General features: G+C 38.7%; 1 protein-coding gene across 10 annotated transcripts in view; it reads right to left on the bottom strand.

Annotated features, from left to right (window-relative positions):
* Window positions 1–24,054, bottom strand: part of ADCYAP1R1 (ADCYAP receptor type I) — a 153,589-nt gene that overhangs the window by 104,580 nt on the left and 24,955 nt on the right. For all 10 annotated transcript variants that reach the window (XR_015698713.1, XM_087731382.1, XM_087731406.1 and 7 more), the window contains exon 2: window positions 13,720–13,887. Coding sequence is in view for 9 of the 10 variants with exons in the window: in XM_087731382.1 (XP_087587508.1) it covers window positions 13,720–13,770 (51 nt within the window). In the remaining variant the exon portion in view is untranslated. The remainder of the gene's footprint in view (window positions 1–13,719; window positions 13,888–24,054) is intronic.

Genomic DNA, 24,054 nt, shown 5'->3' with positions numbered 1-24,054 from the left:
CTTTAACCCTATAACCTATATTTTCAGAACCTGAGAACATGCAGCTCTGAACTAGGATCATGCTTTGTGATCTGAATGCAGCTCAAATGTTCCCCACTCAAGAACATGCAGTGAACAGGTGATGGAGTACAATTTTGGACCTCAATTCCCCATTCCTGATATTGCAAAGGAACAATAAGAACATATTGCTTTTATATATCTCATAAAAGAGAAGCACATGCCCAGACTCACTATCAGCAGGGATCCATGTATTAGCCACAATAAAAACACAATAGGCAGACAGCAATAATTGACATTTTCACAGGAGCTTGAGAGATACAGAAACACAATCACATCCAATTCCTTTCTTTAATCACAAGAGTTGAACTCTAGAACATCTTAGATGAGGTGTGACATGTAGTGGGATTTTCTTTTTGTACACTATAAAAAATCCAGACACAGCAAGTTAAATCCATTTTCTGAGGAGTTGAGCGCAGCAGCTATACAGAAGGAGAGCAGAGATAGGAACCAGCAATGCGTGATGAAGTCTCCAGTCCACATCACGAACTGGGCGTATTCAACAATGCTACATACTAACAGCGGGACAGCTATAGCCTTCTTACACCCCAGTAAATCTTCCGTTAGAAACCAACCCTGAATGCTCCTGCTTTTTAATTTTTTTTTCACATTGGTGTGGGATACGATCCCCAAATGTAGAGATGGTGTTTTGGAAAGGTAATACACTGTATAAAAGCTTTGGCCTAGCACAGAACAATGTATTTGAGACTAGTTCTAGCTGCAGGTGTGTTATACAGCTCCCTCTTTCTCCTTCCCGAAGTTTCCTCCTTTTATTTTCCTTTCCTAACATTTTCTGTGCTAATATTATAACTTACTAGTCGCTGTATCAAGAATACTCTGCCATTACAAGCTTTAACTCAAAGTTCTTGTCAACCATTATGTAAGAACGCTACTATCTCCTGCAAAAAGTGGGATTCCTATCCCTGCATGTCTCCTTATCCGAATGCTTTGTTTCACATGGCGTGAGGATAGATAAGCTCCATAGAGACTGCCCATGAGACAATCATATGGGTAGGATATAGGTGGGACGCAGCCCGTGCTTTTCTAACTGCTCTGTTAGCAGCATAAAATGCATGCAGCATTGAATTTATCACGTATGCACTGTTCATGAGGCGTTCTTAGAAAATCCTACCAGTGATTACACTATATTTCATGAGCTGAACCTCAAGGAGTTTTCAGGAAGTTCAGAAATACGATGTGTTACAAAATAACATTGCAAAATTACTAGAAAACAACACAAAACAACAAAATACAGTGCCAGATTGCATACCCTATCTCAAATTCCTATTTTATTCTTATATCACTGCAGGGTATGATTTGATTTAAGGAGGGACAACATGCAGTGATAGAGATGGTCTTCTTCTAAGAACAGATCTCTCCCTTAAAGGGTGACTTCTTTCCAAATAAACCAGCAGGACTTGGATGCATTTCAGAACCTGACAGATAAGCCACAGGTCTCATTTTCAGAGTCTTGTCATGACCCAGATTCTGCTCCAGCATTTTCTGCTCTACTGCTATACAGAAATTTGCTCAGATAAGGGATATCATACTGAATAAGGACAGATTCAGGATGCATTTTATTATCCTCGTGGTACATCTCTTGTTGTTCTCAGCTCCAACAAAATGCAGCAGGCATCTAAAGTGTTAAGCAAGTCACCTTGGTTGGCAGGTACAAGGACATTCTTGATGCAGAACTCGGTGGCACAGGGGCTCTCTCCAAGGGTAACAGATGCTTCAGCTGTGCTGTTTGCAGCTGACTGCAATGCGCAGACATTTAGGACTCAGAGTCTTTTGCATATTTAAACAGGAGACAGTTTTTCAGTGTCACAAAAAAAGAAAAAGAAAAAAAAATGGGCTTTAAAGCCCAAGCATACATGGTTACCACTCTACACTAAAGATAATAAACGCAGGCCGGTATGTTCAAGCATCTCTTCCCAAATTTAATTTGCTAAATGGGTGGAAGCATCAATAAATTGGCATCCTGGAGAAAGAGGTAAGGGTTCCACTGGGGTATTTATGCATGCCATATTTAACGGGGTCCTTGTAAGAGAGCCTAATGTTATGTACTTCGGCTTGAAAATGCTGGATCCTACTGCATCAATGACAATGACCACATCATAGTCTCACTGATACCTGGTTCTGAAATCTTCAGCCATCCTAGATTCCCACATATCTTGACGTACTATGCATCTCAGCAGTACAACCCAATTTTTCTCTCTATAGTTAACAATGGTGGCTGGTGAGAGCCATGCAATACATGCAACATGACCTCAGAAAACATGCCTTGCTTTGCATGATAGCTATTTGTTCATGCCTGTGTCTTTCCGTTGTTTGTTGTTCTTAGTAAGCCAAAAACCTCAGAAAAGGTTGTTGCTCAAGTTCAGATGAATTTCCCCACATCAATGCCCGCCCAGGACCTGAAGTGGCCATAATTTCTCAGATATTAACTTTAACAGCTTCATTTTCAGCTCCCTACTCATATCCTTTCCTTCCAAGAAGTTAATTTATCTTCTGCTAATGCATTTCCAGTTGCAGAGAGAAAACTCAGTTCCACTATGTATATTATTTTTACTTCTCAGGGAGTTCAGGCCCTTATTGCCCATCCTACAGTCATATACATGCAATGGAATAGAGACATGCCAAGTATTTCCTCTAAGGTAAATGGTCTAAATTTTCATAACTCCACTTATTTCTGAATTGTAGTGACAGATGAAAAAAAAAAGAAATATAGCTCTGAAACCCTTGAAATGGTAACATTAAATTGTAGTAATCTTTTAATTTTTTTCAGATTGAAGTTAATAGAAAAAAAGAAGGTTTCATTTTCCGTGGGGAAAGGTAGGGTCAGAAATGGGGGCAGCTGTATCAGACTGCTTTGATTTTTCTGCTATCAGAAGAAAATATTAGCGCATGTAAATACTGTATGTCTCATCCATACTGAAGAGAGAGAAAGAGAAGAGATTCCTCTGCCATGAGAGCAAATTGCTGTCATACTTAAGGTAAACAAAGATTTGAAAGGAAAATTGGTGAAACTTATTTTATATTTTCTCTCATGGGTTAGTCTGGGTGACTGCAATATATGTTATCTCTCATTTATTTGATCAAGATTACTGCGTTCAGAATTTCTACATTAAACCTTTGACAACAGATATATATATTTCACATTTTCAAACATGAAAAAATAAACTGAATAAAAACCACTGCCCCAAAATGCAAGCAATCAGTACTGAAACCAGAATTTTCTCTAGACTGATGTTATTCATACACATCCCTGTCACTTTCCCTTTATTTTTTGTTACATTACATTAAACTCAGGATTTCATTCCTCCACAGTTTTGACAGTGGTAGTTCACAATGGCTTCTGCCAGCTTCTGCAGCTGTTTGGTGTTTGTTATTTTCCCAAAGCCATGAACACAGCTGGAATATTGCCACTTCACATTGCTCAACATCCGAAAGCCTCTACTTGTAAGCTGTGCCATGTAGTGGGACCTGACCTCAGTACAAGATGACCTGCCCCTCAAATATTAATTGTCACCCACAAAGTGTTATTTTGTATATTTCATTAACAGAGATATAGGAAAAATCCATGGATGCAAAAGGGAAAACAAATTGAATTGCCATCTTTTTGTCCTATAATTAAATATGTGCAGAATTAATGTTGTAACCAACAGGTTACAGTGTGAAAACAAAAGTAAAATCAACCTTACCATTTCTGGTTCCCATCTACTCCTTTAATTCACAGAAAAATCCCTAAAAGTTTAAAATGCAGCTAGTAAACAGTTGAATAAATAGAACAAATAAACTCCTGTGAAATGGAGAAGGAATAAGTATGTCAATACAAAGATGAAGGCATTCATCAGATGAAGATTTACGTGGCACTTCACATCAGTGTTAGAAAAACAGGAGGCACTGCGCTCTGCCCCGGCCATCCACACCTGTGCTTTTCCAGAGCACCCAGGGGTGCCCCCCAGCTGCCATGCCATGTACTATCAAGACATGTACATGAATTTTATGGGTGAGAATAAGTTGGATACCAGGTCATGTACAAAGAAATATGAGAAAAAAGGCAGAAAAAGAGGGATAGTTGTTTCAGTACAATGAACAGATGAAATAATGTTGTGTTTCACTCAGATATGACTAGCCATTTTGTTTACAGTTTGAGCTACAAAATAGACCAAATATAGAACCAAACATTTTTTTCAGGTTAGCTGAAGATATGGATCTCAGCATGTCTGAAAGCCAGGTGTTTCACAGAGCTCCTTAACCCTGGACTTGCATGCAGATCTCCAGGCAGCTCACCAGAACTCAGAACTTCTCAGAACTCATATATCTGTCTTTGGCACCATCACTCTAATATTTGAGCATACCTTAGCATTAAGTGCATTTACCTTTTCCATACCTTTTAGAGACAGGGCAGTGCACCTGGCCTTGTCTGACACAGAGAGAACTGAGGAACAAGAAGCTGCAGCATTGCTCAAACCGAGCACTAATCTGGGGCAATTAGAACATTTGATCTTCAAGCTCTCATGCCTTAGTTTACTGCTCTAATTGCCAGTGCTTCTGAATTGCCAGACACCTGAATTAGCTGTTAGATTTAAAAAAAAAAAAAAAGCTGATGAGTATTGTGAGCAGTAGCACAAGGTTTTATCCATTGATCGCATGGATTAGTGTCTCCTAGATGAGCTCCTGTTTGGATACTCTGGCGTCTAATGAAGCTTGAGCTTATGCTGAAGTGCATTTTTCTGTAGGGAATTAACAAAATCTCTGTCTTTGCCTAAACATTTGTATGTAACTGTTAGAAAATTAATTTGTCTGAGAATGACGTCCTTCTGTCAAATTTAGTTGAAACTACCCATAGGATTCAGAGTTTGGGGGGAGATAAATGACCTGGAGGAATGAAAAAATAAATACATATGTGTAGATGTGATTACATTAGTCTGCTTTCCTTAGGATATCAAAGGCCCTTCAGCATCTTACAGCCCATTCCCACTGATACTGCCTGCCTGTACAAAATTCCTGACTCTCCCACAGCTCCTCTGCAAATGGAGCGTGCAAGGGAATGCCTACAGCTACAGTCAGTTACAGGATGAACAGTAGCTTCATCACTTTTGATGTCAAAGCTTTTAGACTGAAAATATGCAGTGAGAGTCAATAGTTATTTTAAATTAGCATACAGTTTGTTTGCGTGGTGTTTCTGCATTAGTTCAGACATAATAGACAACACATGATGGCCCAAAAGGTTTAGATTTTACACGTCTGCCTTGCTGGCAGAGGTACTAAAATGGACTAGTTTAGTCTGAAATTGCATGAGAATTCAGTTTCTATTGCAATGCAAACATCATGTATTTTGTTATATTTTTAAGTAATGGAGCAAATTATCATAAAACTGGCTAACAGAGATATAATAACTAAAAACAGCTCTGCCAGAGGGCAGCAAGAAGAAAGAACATTTTAATATTTGTAAGGAAGTAAACACAAATTTATACCCTTGAGCTTTAGCATATCTCTAATCTTATCCAATATGCATTTTACATTATCAGTTATCTGGCAAGCCCTTAGCAAACAAGAAAGACAAAATAAAGGTCCAAAACAGTTTTATGCCAAAATATGTGACATGCTCAGATGTGGATATCAAGTAAGAATAATTAAAAAAAAAAAAACAAACCTCTGTACTTTCCCTTCCCAAATCTGCAAATAGCAGTAGCTCAAATTATTGACAAACTGTTTCAGGAGTCTTCAAACAACCAAATCAACAGCCTGTATTTAGCCTAAATAACCCCTGAATAACACACTTTGGCTGCAGATGCTGAGTCAGAGTGAAATTGTGGTACTGAAAGCATTTGAAAAGAGTACACAGAAGCTAAAGTGTTTTCTTTTTCCATCTAAAGCTCTTGGAGAATTAATAGGAATTTTACACTCCAAAAGAAGCCTACTGAGCAATGTTTGACAGAAAAAGACATTGCATAACTGTGTTATCGGGAAGGCCAGGAACAATAAAATCTTTATCACTTTGCAATCCTCAATAGAATTTTTCAGCATAAATGTACATATATAAAGTATATTGAAACAGTGAGCGCAGCCACTGAGCACGTACAAAGCTTGGGAAACCATTAAACCCACCAACTGACACAAATGAAATCTGGCTGAAAGACATTCATTGAGACTATTCTGCCTCAGGAAACAACATGTTGATTAAGTTTAAAGTCTAAACTGTATTGATAACAAAAAAAAAAAAAAAAAGCTGTCATTTGCTCCTTTTTAAAAAGTGGAAGGAGAGTTATAAAGTGCTCCCTTTCCATACTGGGTATTGTTTGAAGACAATATTCATTTAGAAATTTTATTTTGTATAAAAAAAGGGGAAAAAGTGGTTGAAATTGAGATTAAATTCTTTAAATTTTACTAGAAAGAATAATTCTATCAAAGTACTACAAAATATTTTTAAAATGTTAACACGTTATTGTGTGGGGAAAACATTTTTCCTGTTCTCTCTAAAATGGATCTTATTTCATTTTTTAAAAGATTCTGAAGTATTTAATGCATTTTTTATTTTTCTTTACTACAGACACAATGATCCATTGGCATCTGCCCTCACCCATACAAGAACACACATTCAATACTCAATTTTAAAAACATATTCCAGGAAAGGTAGTAAACAGCATTTGTGATAACCTTACAAACCTATGAAGATGAGTCCCAAAATGTTGATAATGCAAGACAATCAATTAGGCAGCAGTGACTTACTGTCATCTATTCATCATCCACATGACATTCATAAAATGTATCATACTGCTTAATAAACATGAGGTTTCTAAAAACTGAAGAAACTAAAGTCTAGTTTAAGCTAATTTTTAATGACCCTGCAGTAAGAAGAGCACAAGGGAGGGTTAGGATGGGTTATACCAATATCTAGAGGTGTGTGTCCCTTGCCACCGACTATAGAAACATCTTTAGTATATATTAATATAGGTAAATATCTTAATCTAGACATCCAGCATTTAGGTGGCTAAATATTGGCCTAAGTACGTTTCCTGACATCAGTTAGGTACACAACTCAGCCTTAACATGCACAGCAAAGCACAGAGGCAGGTCCCATTTCATTAGGAAGGTGATGTTCTCCATTTTGGGCATAACTAGCACTATAGGACATGGAATAAATATATCACAAAGCTCACCATATTTTAATATAGAAGGGGACCAATATCTCCAAAATCCTCACTACCAAGTGATTTCCACATGAGAAAAAAAAATCTGAGAGAAACCCAATTTTCTTTTCAGGAATATGAGCACAAGCTAGCCTGGAGTGAGCTATGCACCCTTTGCCCAGAGAAACAAAGGGGGGTTTGTTGAGCTGGGTTCTGTGCCCTTGGGGACTGCAATGATAACAACACTTAGGTTTTATTGTTGGCAGTGTTTTTTAATGGGCCTCATAGATTTTGATTAAATAGCCATATCTCTACTGCTTTGAAAAAGAATCCCTAGAAGCAGCCTTAAGCACTGTATGCTGTCTTGCATCTACTTCCTAACCCTATGGCTATTGCACAGGCAACCTCTGTACAGTTCATCTGGAGGGCCTTGTGGTGTGTAACCCTGGGGCAAGCACTGATCCTGTATGCTCCCACAGGCAGGCTTACAGCATAGCTGCTTGATCCTCAGGAAGGCCCCAATTCTTATCATAGGACATACATTCACTCTGAGAAGCAGCAGAGTTTATTTCACAGATTGGGAAGAAACTATTACAAGCCATGATGAAAGGGGCAGGAGACCATATAAAAGACCAAATCCCTAATAGTGCAGTGATGTAAATATGGGGTTTTTTTTAATATTCTTTTCCTCGCTTCCTGCTCTTTTGCTTCCATTTCCCCCTTCCTTTTAATGTAGCTTTAGTTCTGCATCGCAGCTATCTCTTCAAGCTGACTCCACAGTAAATCTTCTTAGGCTGCTGACTCAGCAAATCCAAGGAAGAGCAGGCCAGCAGCACACTTGCTAGAGACTTGAATAATATCCCTCCAGGTGCTGGGTATTAATAGCTGAGCAATATGAAAAATCACTGATTTTGTTTTTTTTTTTTTACAGGCTCCTTTTCTAAGAGATCTTTTTTTATTTCCCGATTTGTTATTTGACTGCTCATCCAATGCTCCTCCAAGCTCATGAATACAAAACCAGCAGGGAAAAGAACCATATTAATGTCCTTAAATCAGTGTTGTCATCATATTATTTGCCTGTCACAGAAATTATTACTACTACCAGAGGGCAAAAAAGTGAACACATTGAATGTAGGACAAAGATTTTCTTCTTTGTAACCTGCTGCCTTGCATTTCTTAGACCTAGGTATCTTGCCTGCCTAAAAAGGAAAGTTACATGTAGATACCCGTGTTTATGCATAGCGTTGTGAACCACGTGTTGGTAGAATATGCCTATTTCTAGACTTTCTTTTTTTGGTTGCCATTTGTATTTTATGCAAATAAAATTAATAAGCTTAAAAACATTTTAACCAAGTGTGTCTTTCTTCAGCTTCTGCAATAACCATAACCGACACCTGATGTGCCCAGTGTGAGATTACAAGTGCCAGTATACTAGACAGAGCACCAACACATCATCAAGGTCTCCTACCAGCTTCAGGCGTCTTAGACAGGGGTGTCAACATGCTAGGCTTTCTCAGAAAAAAACAGGGGCTTATAGATATCTCAGGTGGAGATATCACCCTGAGATATCTATCACTCTGTCACTCTCTGTAAGTACCTGTCCCACCTAGCTGACAGGCTAAGGACCATCTGGAACCTAGGATCCTAATTTTTTGCCTCTGAAAGGTGCTTGAAGTTGCTTGGTATCAAGGACACTGTCACTGTTTTGCAACACTATTTTCTGAGGTGCTTTTTGTGATACACTTTACCAGAAATTCTGAACCTTCTCTTTGAAACTTCCTTACCCAATATTACACATCCTGAGACTTTTTTTTTCTTTTTTAAATAAGGCATAGGCTTTTAAGAGGTTGCTATATTCTGCTGATTGCCCTGAGCACCATCTCCTTATATTAAAAAGGAAAAACTATAGCAGCAGTAACATCTTGGCTAGCTGAGTTTTTTCTCCTCTGGAGAACATTCCCAGCAGTTCCCTAGCTATATTTGTACATATTTGTATTTCCGTTACATAAGTAACAGGGAAGTCCCATGTAGCTATGCATTATGTTAGAGATGGTTGCAATCCTACAGAGAACTTGACTTCTTTAATAGGGTTATGAGATGTTATAAATCATAAGGCAGATAAATTCATTAAAAGCTGTCTCATTAAGTCCTACATGGAAAAAATAGGTTGCTTAAAGAGCAGGGACTAACACAGCCATCTATGTTTGTCCCTGAGGAACAGGGCTGCAGCAGAAAATCGGATGGTCTAACAAACATAGCAGGGTTGGAGAGAAACTTGTGGAATAGTATGAATACACTGTTTCTCATCTTTAAGAAATGACATAGACTGAAATGTAGATGATCCTATTTGAATATAGCCTGGCACTGGAGGTGACAGCTACAGATGAATAATGGAGGATGCAGACAGGTCTCTGCTCTGTAGACTATACATACCCTTAAAAGACTGAGAAATATTACCCCCTTCAGTAAACAGGGTCTGAGCAAAGAGATCTAGTTTCTCCCTTCACCTCTTAATGAATTGCTTAAACACAATCAGATTGAGGTTGCATTCTTTGACCTGTGAGATGCTGTCTGCACATCCAAATCTGTGTTTGCCCATCTGACCCTCATACAGTGATCACACTTCAATGTTGGTATACAAGAGGCATCACTTACACCTTTCTTTTTCATCTCTCTTCTTTTTTTAAAGGAAGTCAGTGAACATATGTTTGCCAGCTAATGAAACACCAGAAAGAATATCTTATCGCTTGAAACATTTAAGCTTATCAATATTAAAAAATGCATCCACAAGAAATTCCAAGTATTAGCTGAAGAAATACATCTGATTGAATTATTACAGACAGTTAGAACACCTGCATTGCAGTTACATTTAAAATTCAGTTCATATACTAAGCCAACTTTGTGAGTCATGAATTTCATTGTTTCTCAAGTACATTTGGAACCAGACAAAGGAACAATGCTTTAGGATTCTATCTCCTCAATAATTTTATGATGACTTTTGTTAATATTTCCAATGGAAAACCAAGCCCACTGCTATCATAGATGAATGGACTGAGAAATCAATCAAAATGGCAGTGAAAGTGAATTCAGAAGCAAGAGATAGGTAGGATGAAGAAAACTGATGTGCAAATGAAAAGAGGAGATATTCAGACAAAACAAAAGACAAGAATGAGAGTGACTGAAAAGAAGTGGGCTAGCTAACAAAAAACGGATTAAAAACAGCTAAAATAGCAACATAGATATTTAAAGTTAAGAAAGCATTTAAAATGAAGGAAAAAATAAAGCTCAAGAATTCCTCTAAAAAGCCAAACATATATCATGCTTCTAGATCCTGCCTTCAGTCCCAATTGATTAATAAGAAGGTGGAATACCTTTCTGGTAGGCAAATACAGAATAGCCTGTTAAACACATGAAAAATCTAATCACGCTAGTCTCTGACAATTAGAATTGGCTTAACATGCCCATTTCCAATTATTTATTAGCATATTGTTTTCTTGTTGTCTAGTGTGAGTTTATACTTGAGGCCACCTACAATTTTCCATTAATACACTTTGTCCTCTTTTTGGCTTTTCTTAACCTGTTTAAAAATGCAGACATTCGTCCAGGCGCTTTGGGTTTCTGTGGGTAAAATGGGTATGTCTACTGTTGAAGCCGAAAACCGCACATCCAAGCAGGTGTACAGATTCAGGAGCTAATGCAGCCACACTGACTGTGAGGAATGGAGACATGTGCCACAAAATGGGGATCAATCCCAACTGCTGAGAACAGGAGCTCTCCTTGAGAGTAACTGGAGATTTCTTGAACAGTACCAGATGTGTTTAGAGGAAAGCAATGTAAAAGAAGACTTTTTTCAGGAACTTCTTGGAGGCTAGGATGACATTCAAATTTGCTCTAAATTTTTTAAAAGTCACATGCACTCCCTTGGTAGAAAATCTGAAAATCTGCATGACAGAAGAGTGCCAATTTGCGGACATCAGCACAGCATGTTAGAGGTGGTTTGAAGAGAAAGTGTGTGTCCCAATGGAGAGAAAATGTGTTACCACAAGCATTACAAAAAAGTCCCAGCGTGGGAAGAACCATAAATAACATTGTATTATTCCTGAACTTTGGTCTGTGAAAAGAAACTTAGCGATGTAATAAGGAACAAATTCTATACACAAATTACAGTACAATGTCTGTCATAGGCAAAAGTCTCTTCACTGACCAAAGAAGTGTGTGTGCAAATACACAAACTTGTGTGCGTAAAATTGTTAACTATAATACCTGGGTTCCTGCAAGAAACTATAATAAAACCTTGCACTCATAAACAAAATCATAAAGATTGCAGAAACAGCATATATAAAAGCATATTTGTTCTTATTAGCTCTGGTTTGCTTCATAGTATTTCATTAGAGAGCTGTTCTTTCCAAAAGCTGGAGCTGATCACTAATTATCCAGCTCAGCGACCACAGTTATGTCCTGAAATGCTAGGAATTGGAAACTTGTTGTCCTTCTACATTTGCCAGGAAGGTCATCCATCTGAAAGCTCAAGAGATGTGTTCATTCACATTTATTTCCCTTAATTAAAAATTGTTCACCTCTAAATAAGAAGGCACCTTTTAGCTGTCTCAAGCTGAACACCAAAAATCTTGAAACATTGAAAATCACTGGTCATTTAAAAAAAAGTCTTTTGCCTTTCCATTCATATGACCATTTAATTAATTTTGTTCCAGTCTGAAAAATATGCTTGCATACCCAGGAATTCAGCAGCTCTACCAATCTGCTTTCCAGTTTCCCATGGTGTAGGATGCATCTCACCAACACTTATAGATGAGGAAACACTGAGGCTGTCCTAGGCTTAGCTGTAAGATGGGAGCTCCTAAAAGACTGAGACATGACAGTTGTCCTTTCTAGGTCTCAAACCAGAAGCAACAAGGTGTGTTTATATAATCTAATGTATGTCCAAAAAACCAGCATCTGAATTTGAGCTAACATCCTTTTATAGTCAAGAAGACAGGAATCTCATACTAATATAAGCATCTAAAACAGGATAAATGTGGAGATTTTTTTCCTTTCCCCATTAGCTTAGAGGAAGTCTAGTGTAACTATTTCAGAGATACAGTATAAAAATTAAACATACTTTGTTAATAAGTAGTACTTTCTATCTGACCAGGAAAGCTAGGCAATAGAGTCATCATGCACTAGAAAGAAATTCAAAGACCAGATATTTGTATGGTAAAGGACTATATTATTTGGATGAAGAGAAGTATACTACCAGTTCCAATCCTATTCTACAGAATTTAGCTGAATAATGTTACATTTCAGATATGCAGTTAATTAAAGTGGTCTCTAAATAAGACCTAAGAGGAAAGAATGTATATTTTTGTGTGCCAAAATAAAGACGAGCCCTGTATGCTGACCGCTATGCATTGTAAAAGACAGGTCACACAATCAATACACATAAGCAAGAAACTCTGTAAAAACTGCTAAAAGATACTCTGGTCACATCACTACCATACTAAATAGTTCTTACTTAAAAATAATAAAAAAAAAATATGTCAAGAATGCTTTAAAGTACCCGGCTATTAAAGTGCAGTAACATGAGAATATCGGTATATTGAGCAATTGTAAAGCATTTGCATGGAAGTTATTGAAGGCTGTTAACGAGAATGAGATAGAGGATTTAAATACTAGTGCTATTTCTCACAATATCCCTCTGTGCAATGCTTCTTGAGAAGTGAAGAAAAGCACGGTTATGATAATGGTCTAGCAAAGAACTGAGTTGAAACGCAAGATGAGTTTATTATAGGGGTTGTTTCCTGTTCCTCACAGTTACAAAGTGAAAAAGCATGCTTTATTCAGTGGTCTTGTGGCTGTTATGTGAGGCTAGATAGAGCCACAATGTGTAGGTGAACAACAGGCAGGGACAGAGCTACAATCCCCAGACGTGTTAAGACTGTGTGATTCATGGGATATCATGTTGCTTAGTAAGTAAAGACTTACGGTGAAAATAAATCCCTGTAATCTTCATAAAGAGTTGAAGATCTTCAGAAAAATGATAAAAGAGTTTGAGCGCCTGTATCTTTAGAGGCCCACTTGTATGGTTTCATAAAATTGGCCCTCTGAAAACAGAGGCATCCAAAAGCACTGGCTGAAATACCTCAAGGCTTAGGTTTTACAGAGCTGATGGGAATCTAATTTTATCCCCTCTGCCTGGAAAAAAATAATCTTAAGACAATGGATTTGAAACAGGAGCCCCACTATTTTTTTTAATTATTACTTTATTTTATTTTATTTTTAATCTTGGATACAAACAGTGAACAAATCCCCTCAAGGAATTGACTTGCCCTTCTACAGGATGAGCAGTGATCACAGTTCTATTACATCCACAAAGCTGGTTGGAAAAAGTCTTAAGAAAACCTATGGGACCACATGGAAAAAGCCAGAATCAGTGTCAGCAACAGATCCTTCACTCTTAGCAAGTGCTGGCCTTGAAAGCAAGAGTTTATATTAGTACAATGTAAATAAAACCACCTTTTCTTACCATGGGAAGCAACATGAGAGCGAAGAAGCAGATCTTCCAATTGATGGCCATCTTCACTCTTAACTTTGAACTTTAGTCAAGTTTTGCTTCTTAACACTATTACTAGGGCTGAAGCACAGGCTCTCTGCAGATCTTTTAAGTAAGGTCTTCACGTCAAGGCTCAGATCTCTGCAGTGAAAGAGGAAAATTATTATAACTATGGAAAACATTAAGAGAATAAAAAAGGAATGGACAGAAAACAGAGAACCCAACACTTGAATTGTGAGTTGTACATAGTAGAGATCAACCATACTTGTCTGGATTGCAGCTATTATAGATGGTCTTAGATACCAATTTAAAAATTTTTAAAATTTTTAATTTAAAGCCAAAGGACAAATCTATATGATCAGTAACTTGTATCATAGAAACTGTTCTGTAAACAGGTTCTGTAGCTGCAAAGGCCAAAATTATACCCAAAGGAAAAGGTAGGTTGGATTATTTTGAACCAGAAAAAGGACCTAACTGTCTGCTTCATTTCTGAAGTCATGATTTGACCTTCATGATTTTCAGTAGTGTCTCAAAAGCACAACAGTTTGGGGGCTTTTTAGGAGACTGTATGACATGATGATTTACTCCCAGAGATCACTTGTCCAAATAACAAAGTCCATGACCAGAGTTGTTAATAATCTGATAGCTTTTTGAGAACTCAGCAATAGAGGTGCAAAGGCATGAATTGTACTATCGGGCTAAAGATTCATCCATGACATAAACCAGGATTGATTTATATGGATAACAGTGTCATGCATATCCGTGGCTTCCATTGCTTGGACTCTGCCAAGGAGCTGAACAGGTGGTCAGGACATCACCAGAATTGCATACCTGACATTAGCTCCATCCTAACACCTTCTGCCATAACCCAGTGTTTAAAAATTCCCACTTGCTCCAAATCATGATGATTCCTCAAACAGTTTTTCATTCAAGAGAACCTCTCTGTCTCAATCTCTGGCTGGAGCCAATCCTCATTACCTTCTAAAACACAATCCTGCCTCAGATCTTGATACCTTGGTGACACAGAGATCTCACTTAATGCCCTACCTACAGTCAGGTTTTTAGCATGGAGATATATTTTCTTATTCTTTAGTCTTCTTTCCCAGTTATCCCTCACCTGAGATGTATCCACTTGTATTGGGTTTGCATGGCAAGGTTTTGGTAGCGGGGGGGCTACAGAGGTGGCTTCTGTGAGAAGCTGCTAGAAGCTTCCCCTATGTCTGATAGAGCCAATGCCAGCCAGCTCCAAGAGCGACCCGCTGCTGGCGAAAGCTAAGCTCATCAGTGATGGTGGTAGTGCCTCTGTGATAACATATTTAAGAAGGGCAAAAAAAAGGCTGTGCAACAGAAGCTGGAAGAATGGAGTGAGAATATGTGAGAGGAACAACTCTGCAGACACCAAGGTCAGTGAAGAAGGAGGGGAAGGAGGTGCTCCAGGCACTGGAGCAGAGGTTCCCCTGCAGCCTGTGGTGAAGACCATGGTGAAGCAGGCTGTTGCCCTGCAGCCCGTGGAGGTCCATGGTGGAGCAGATATCCACTTGCATCCAGTGGAAGACCCCATGCCAGAGCACATGGATGCACCCAAAGGAGATTGTGACCCTGTCAAGAGCCCGTGCTGGAACAGGCTCCTGGCAGGACCTGTGGAGCCATGGAGAGAGGAGCCCACGCTGGAGCAGGTTTGCTGGCAGGACTTATGACCCTGTGGGGGACCCACGCTGGAGCAGTCTGTTCCTGAAGGACTGCATGCCATGGACAGGACCCATTCTGTAGCAGTTTATGAAGAACTGCAGCCCGTGGGAAGGACTCACATTGGACTCTCTCCCGTGGGAGGGATCCCACTCTAGAGAAGGGGAAGAGAGTGAGGAGGAAGGAGCGGCAGATACAATGTGTGATGATCTGACTACATCCCCCATTCCCCATGCCCCTGCACTGCTCAGGGGGAGGAGGTAGAGAAATCAGGAGAGAAGTTGAGCCCAGGAAGAAGGGAAGGGTGTGGGGAAGCTATTTTAAGATTTTGTTTTGTTTCTCATTGTTCTGCTCTGATTTGATTGGTAATAAATTAAACTGATTTCCTCAAGTCAGATCTGTTTTGCCCATGACAGTAATTGGTGAGTGATCTGCCTGTCCTTATCTTGACCCATGAGGCTTTCATTATATTTTCTCTCCCCTGTCCAGTTGAGGAGGGGGAGTGATAAAGTGGCTTGGTGGGCAGCTGGTGTCCAACCAAGGTTAACACACCACACCCCTTCAGTGTATCTCTACACTATAGACCTAGTTCCTCTGAGATAAGCTCAGCCAGAGGTCCTTTGGCAATGTCTATGGTAGTTTAGGTGCAACCTCTCTGCTTAGGAAGTTATGAGAGTTTAGCCCCATGGGTGTGAGCTGTTCCACACTAGTTTGTCTCAGAGCCAGAGAACTGTCTGTCATCTGTTTTATTTCCAAGTGTAAATGAAGCCTTTGAATGCCAAGACCCCTTTTAAAATCTTCTTATCTGATGTAGGTTTTCTACATACCACCCTCTAGCACCTCCATGGGCATAAACACAACTGACATGCATCTTCACAACTAGAGAAAAGTTTAAACAGATAAGTAAATGTTTGAGAGAGGAAAAGAAAGGGATTATAGGTAATAACAAATCAGGGATACAGGATACACAAACAATTAGAGAAAGAATAAAACAAGAATATATTGGAAAAACATTTAAAACATCAGAGGGAATGTGAGGAAATATAACAAAGGAGAAAAGACTGAAAAGAAAACAGACTGAAGACAGAAAGTAAATAAAGGAATGACAAATGCAAATGTAAAAGAACTTTTACTATCAGGGAGCACTCAATTTTTTTACTGACTGCAACATACTGCCAAGACATCAGCATTTAGAAAGGAGAGAGTCTTTCAATTAAAAAATAAAAAAGGAAAATTAAGCTCTCTCTAATTTTTTGTCTTCTCTATCCAGACCCTGACTAAATGGAGAACAATGATTCATAAAATTCCCTCTAAACTGATCTGCTTTCTTCCATCCTCACTCGATCAGTCACTCTCACTTTCTTCTGGTAGTGAATTTAATTACTTAATTGTATTTCTGATGGTTTATCAAATAATGAGGGACTGATAAGATCTCAGCTGAGGAGGACAGCAAACATCATGGTGACATTCAGCAGTGAGGAGCTGGAAAAAGAAAGTCACTCCATTAACAGAAGCAACAGAAAACCAGACAGATGCATTAGCAGACATTGGATTTAAAATTATTTCTCAGTCATTTGCACTCCTGTGTGCAGGCCAGTCCAGAAAGGACAGAGAGTGGTGTGGAGATTGAATTCTGTCCTTGGATTCTGCCACTGTAATGCATCAGAAATACAATTTAAATGCAATGGAAGGGTGGGAGATGCCTGACTAAATGGATGGATAGATACCCTGTGGGAAAGTGGTAACCTTTAGAATACACTCTTTCCAATATTTGAAGACCAAGTTTTATTTTAACCTGGCATTCACTAGGTTTGAAAAGTGGAGAGTGGATGTTTTCTGTTTTATCTTAGTTTCAAAGGAACTTCTAAAGAGACAACAAGAACATCTGCAAACCATTTCATTGCCTTTCTTTCACATTTTGCAGAGAAAGTAAAAGAATTGACTTCATTTTTGCCTTCAAGGTAGTCATGGAAACCTGCATCAAAAACTGGGTTGAGACTATCATATTGTCCACAGAGACTGAAGTGTTTATTAGGTAATAACAACTACCAGTTCTGTGAACTTATGTCCCGGATCTGCAGCAGGATCTGTATATATTGTTTAGCAGCTCCTGACAGGTATGATATACATCGGTGTAGAGTCCACCTATTACCAATAAAAGGCTAGTTATCTCACAAACAGGTACTATCAGCTATGTTTTACTAGAAAAAAGAACATTTAAAAAATATGGGCGATGTTTATAAAGCATTTCCATTTCCATTCAGTACTGGGAAAAGAAATAAATATGAATATAGGATTTGGAAGGGAAGCTTGAATTATCATATTGTCTTCTGATGTCACTGGTAGCCAAATCCTGTAATTTCATTAGTAAATTAGAGATACCGGTGGTTCATGTTGTTGTTTTATCTGCATCTGCTACTGAAATTAGTGACGTCAGAACAGCCAATAGCATGGGGGTTGCACCTTTCAGTTAGACATATGCAGTTCCCCAACATAAAACAATCTTCGGTTATCTCTGGTGAAACAGAAGGGCTGTTGAAGTGTCTGAGAATCTGAAAATCGGTTGATGGTTACTGAAATGGAATGGTCCTCAGGGGATTATTTCAAGCATGGCTGAAATACAGGAAGAAAAAAAAAAAAAGACTAGTTTTGGTCAGCTAATGACTTAATTATCTATGAAGATGGATTCATTTGTCCACTGTAGACACTTTCAGTGCCATGGCAGATTCTTTGTGTTACTTAGTGGCGCATCATAGGTAATTCAAGGGCAGGTTGGAAAAGCTCCAGCAAAACATGTTCTGCTGCAAGTGCCCATTTCTTTCCCCTATCTAAAAAGGGACTCTGAAGTGCTTAGCACATATGTGGACTATGTTACAGAAGCCTAAAGGCTGGTGAGGAGAACTGCACCGTGAGAAGCCCATAAGTGCCAAATGCACAATATGATGTCAATAACCAACAAAAACAGATATTGAGTCCTTTCCAAGTAGGATGTGCCTACTCCCAGGGAGGCATGGAAGAATCACTGCTTAAAAGAATCAAACCTCACCATATCAAGTAATGGGTGGAATTGTTATACAGCATCTCAGAGTGTACCCATGTAGGATGAATGAAAGAGAATTTTTAGTGACTTTATAAGGCAGTTATGAGCTGTTATTGAGATCTCACCCAAAAGAAAGAAACAACCTGATCTGCTAGGCTCCTTGTTATGGTCTTCTGGGTTGTGTGCCCATGGTTTGAAAGGAAAGCAATCAGTTTCAAAGCTGACCCACAATGGCTTAGACCAGTGGTGGTCATATATGAGTTCATTACTTACTTAATCTTAATTCAGTGTCTAGTCAGGGCTGCCCACCACATCCTTTTCCCGCACCAAGACTGAGCTACTACACAAGTGTGGAAATGTGGAAGCTTCTGACAACATGCAGGATCAATTGAGCTTTTGCAGACTGAATACTCTACATCGCAGCAAAGTCATCCGCTCCATGCACAGTTATCCCAGTACTTCCTAGTGACATGAAGAATATTTCCCTATGCAGAATAAACATGGGTAGAGAATGATGGGGTGCAGAAGAAAGAAGGTGCCAAGGAGAATACTCCAGCCATCACCAGTCAGCCTGGCTCGCAGACCACTCCCTTGACATTTCCAAATCCTCCCCAGGGAAGGGAACTCCACAGCTGCTTATGGCACAAAGTTTGCTAGATGGACATCTTTGGCTTATATATGAACAGGTAATTATGTAATTGATACATATTTATTACATTGTAATTGATATCTATCTTCTTTAGGCTCTCAATACAAGGTGTGAAATCCTGTGCATTGTATTACTTTCCTTGAAAACTTCCCAAATGTAGTATTCCAGCTTCAGAATTTATATTAAAGGGCATGGTGAACCTTCCTCATGTCAACTGAGACACTTGCCATCAAGAAATAAGCAGAGTTGGGGAAGCAACCCTTCTTTGACCCAGGACATGTCACTTAATTTTAGAAACCTAGAAGACGCATACTCACATATGAGCTCATTGTCAAGTCTCTTTTTGTATAGTCAACAGAGAGAAGTAGACATATGAAGAAAGCAATTTGTCTGACCTGTTTTAACTGACTACTTTAAACTTTCTACTTCTCTCCCATGAGTGTAAAGGAATTCTTAACAGCTAGCTCATATGTTGACATCTATGTTGTGGATATCTACATTTGGACAGAATAACCCCACCTCCAGTCTCTTCTGAAGTATATGGATCAGCAATATGAAACCCAAAAGAGCAAAGTTTGACCTACTGCAAAGGTTTGAGAAGGAATTAGGCTGTTTAGGATGTCAATAAATTGATGCTGAAATATTTAAGGTAACAGAAAAACTAAAAGAAAATTTAACTAAATAGCAGACAGCAAGAGCGCTAAAGTTTCCCATAGAGAGTAGTCTGTAAAGATCAATCCTACTAAGGCAAACAAAAAGAACAACATCATGGCCTTTCTACTATCTTTAATATACCACTTATTATTTCTTGGACTGTAAATATTTTGGATTGTTTTTGTTTACTTGCATTAATCTTTGAAAATTCACTGAAATTAAACCATCTACATGGACCATAGCAGCTGAGAATCTGGCTCTATCTTTCTTCTAAAAACCAAGAAGACATTTATTCACTTTTCTCCCCTTGCATGCTTAACTGGAAAAGTCCCTAGTGCCCTTGTTTCCACTCATCATGTGTGTTGTCAATGACAAAACAGGATTTGAAAGGTAATTACATCAAGAGTTCTAAGGGGTGGATTTTCAGAAAGGATTTACTGCTACAAGGGTCAAGTCAGCCCTTTTCATCTATACATGAATATCTTGAGGGCCCCAGGTGGAAATGCCACACCTTTGCCTAAAAGAGTTGGCAACCAGCAACCCAAATTTTGTCACAGGATTGTCCACAAGGAAGGATGCAGTCTGTAGGACATCCAGCCATCGTTCAAACACATGAACTGATGTGGGGGTCATGTGCTGCAAAATGTCCATTAATGACAGATGCAATCAGGTAGTCTCTTCTAATATCCAGTGTTTTTACTGTTCAGGAAAATTGTTGCATTTGGCTTCCGGAAACAAAATTTAAAAAATGAGATGATACAATGCTAGCAGTAATTTTGCATTGAAATAGTTGAAAGAAATATGTTCAACTTGCTGCCTGGCTTAGGCATTTCAGTGTTAAAGAAAAAACAAGTCTGTCAGCAATACTCAGTAAGAGTCCTTTTTCTATTTGGAGGAATATTTTTTGTTGTTTTTTCCTTGCATAGCATGCAGAAAACACCTATGAATTTTACTAGGACTCCCATTTTAAAAATTAAGATAAAGGTGTGTTTACAAAAATAGGAAATGGTAAATTGCAGATGCTGTGACTCCCGTATGCAAATGAGAGTCCAGGTGTTCAAACATTTCTACATGAATTAGGATTATCAGTTTCACTGACTTCCACAAGGACTTGTGTAGGAAAGAAATCACAGCAATGCAGTTTTGCAAGAAGAAAAAATAACTGATAAAGGGGATTCACAGAATTTGGGGTTGGCAGGGACCTCTGGAGACTGTCTAGTCCAACTCCACTGCTCAAGGCAGGGTCAGCTAGAGCAAATAACTTGGGTTATTCAAAACCCATTTCCAATCATTTTCTGAATATCTCCAAGTATTGAGACTCCACAAGTTCCATGGGCAACCTGTTCCAGTACTTGACCATTCTAACAATGAAAAAGTGTTTTCATATCTTTAAGTTGAATTTCCTATATTTCTATTTGTGCTTGTTGCCTCTTGTGCTGTTCCTGGTCGCCACTAGGAAGAGCCTGGCTCCATCTGCTTTACACTCTCCCATCAGATATTTCTACACATTGATAAGATCCTCCTGAATCTTCTCTTCTCTAGGCTAAACAGCCCCAGTTCTCTCAGTCTCTCCTTGTAATTCCTTAATCATCTTTGTGGCTCTTCACAGGACTCACTGGAGTGTGTTCATGTCTCTCTTGTACTCAGCAGCCCAGCACTGGTCCCAGCACTCCAGATGTGTCTCACCAGGGCTGAAAGAAAGGAAGTATCACGTCCCTTGACATGCTGCCAACGCTTTTCCTCATGCAGCTAACGATGCTTTTGGCCTTCTTTGCTACAAGAACACACTGCTGGCTCAGGATCCACTTCGTGTTCACCAGGAGCCTTAGGTTCTTCTCTGCAAAACTGCTTTCCAGCCAGGCGGTCCCCAGCCTGTCCTGGTGCATAGAGTTATTCCTCTCCATGTGCAGGACTTTGCATTTCTCTTTCTTGAACTTCATAAGGTTCCTCTCTGCCTATTTCTCCACGCTGTCCAGTTCCCTGTGAATAACAGCACAACCAACCACTTGGTCTATCAACCACTCCTCCCAAATTCCTGTAATATTCAGACTTTCTGAAGGTGCATTCTGCCCCATTATCCTGGTCATTAATGAGAACATTAAACAGCATTGGTCACATCCAAATGTTAGACCTTTATAGCTCAGCACAGTCTACCCAGGGTCTCTTGACAATCAATGGAGAAAAGGTAAGTATCCTCAGGGAGCAATTTCTATACTCTAATGCTAGATGCTTAATTTTGGATAAAGTGCGTTACTGATTTGAAAAAGTCAATTTTTTTTCCTCTGCTTACTCAGGCTGATGAGGGAGAACAAAGAAAATTCCATCTCCAAAGTTTAAGACACCAGAGCACTAACAGCAAGAAAAACAGAGTACTGACTTCTGTCTATGTCATGGCCTTTTCTTCCCTTCAGTACTATCTTTATTCCTTTTGTTAACACAGCTTAATAACTTCCGTGCATGTTTTACTTCAGCTGTTCCCGATTATAATTTTGGTGGAGTTTTATTTTTCTTTTCCTTTGAGTGATTTCAGTTAAATTGAAATTCCCTGAAGATGTAAGAGTCTTATAATTTGTCCTTATCATTTCTGTGTAACCTGAGAGCTCTTGTATTTCCTAGTCCTCTAGCTTTATAGAATTTTCCTAACATTTCAAAAAAACCCTCTCAATACTATTCTAGAACAGATTTTAATAAGTGTCACTCAGCCAATTCAAGAAAGATATCCCAGTTTACACTTTCTGACGATCATTTCTTGATCATCTGTAAATTTTACTAATGTATTTTTCACTTTCAGACCTTACATCGGATTAGGCTAGCGTAACTGCTTATGGCACTCACTATTAATTTTGAGAAAGTATAGTATACTCCTGTTGCTTTGCCTTCTCTTTGTTTAGGGCTCAGACACACAGTAAAGTTTTTACAGCTTACAAAGTTGTTATATCTCAGCTGATACACAGTAAGTATATATGTCCCTCTTGGTTCACGTCAAATTCAAGGCAGTATAATTTAATATTGGTTCTCTTTCTTTGTCAGTAAGCTAAGTTTCATTGCCCTGCATTCACTGTCGGCAAAGAGCAGACACAAGAAGTTACCATAGGCCAGCAGATGTGTGAAAACCTGTTAAATTAAGGTAAATAAATCATGTCTGAGCCACTCAGCTCTTTTGATCTCAGCTGATGCCTGCTTTCCTTTAAGGTAGAATCTTTCTTCAGTAAGAACGTTATCAAGAAATTTTTGAAAATCAAAATCCACTATATCCCATCTATATATAAAACTAACCAACACTTGATTTTTTAAACAAACTTCAGTTAAAATGCCTGGTTTTTACAAGTAATAAAAATTTTCCTGGTATAAAAATTCTGCTCCTTCGCTGCTTTGCCCATACAAGTATGATAAAACATTGAAGGTTACTGACATCTAAAGGATTGTTCTGGATATCTGAGTATTTTGACATTATAATGACTGTGGAACTCTGTTTGGAACTGTTGCTTCAGGGTCTCTGAAAATTCAGATGGACATGAGTGGATCATTCATCTACAGGTCAAGATTTTCTAGTTTATCTTTGCAACTACAGCAGCCATAGACTTATGAAAGCATAGACTATGGAATACAATTCATAACTCCCTGTGCACAGGATTACTGGTCTTGGCAGATTTCCCATATAATGTCATCCATAAAATTCATCCAGCAATTCTTGCCTTGATTGGCATTATTTTCCCTTTGGCATTATCAGTCAAATTTATTGTGTCCTTATATTGTTGACTTCCTCAGAGACCTGGTGAAAAGGCATGACTTCTTTAACTAAAGACCAGGAAAATATTTATAAACTACTATGCATTTAAGAAGCATTAGTAAGTAAATTAAAAAATTATATGAGAAATTTTTATCTTCACAGGCAGGTCAATTACCCTTTTGAAGCATCTGTGATGTACGCGGTATTTCATAGCTAATATGCAACTAATATGGGATCATAAAGGTAACTATGTGCTGCTCCATTCTGGCAGAGCTTTAAGTACTGCTTGGCAAGGTCCTTCAAAATCATTACTCCACAACCAGTAAAATGTGTTCTCTATCTGCCATATCAAAGTTTTGCAAGAGCTACTTGATTAATTTGCTTTCCTTGACTGGTGGTCTGCATCTCCTGCCCTGGCTATAGGTGTAACTATTGTTTTTCAGCATTACATAGGAACTCATAAAGACTCTGTTACCTATCAGTCAACATTGCCATCGGTCTCTGCTTTGAACCTATCTGGCTGGATATATGTCTGCTCGACAGCATCAC

The sequence above is a fragment of the Nipponia nippon genome, unplaced genomic scaffold, assembly GCF_047370975.1.
Source record: "Nipponia nippon isolate SJK-2023a ecotype South Korea unplaced genomic scaffold, ASM4737097v1 scaffold_1, whole genome shotgun sequence".
Classification (NCBI taxonomy): domain Eukaryota; kingdom Metazoa; phylum Chordata; class Aves; order Pelecaniformes; family Threskiornithidae; genus Nipponia; species Nipponia nippon.
This window is presented reverse-complemented; position numbering and strand designations above follow the sequence as displayed.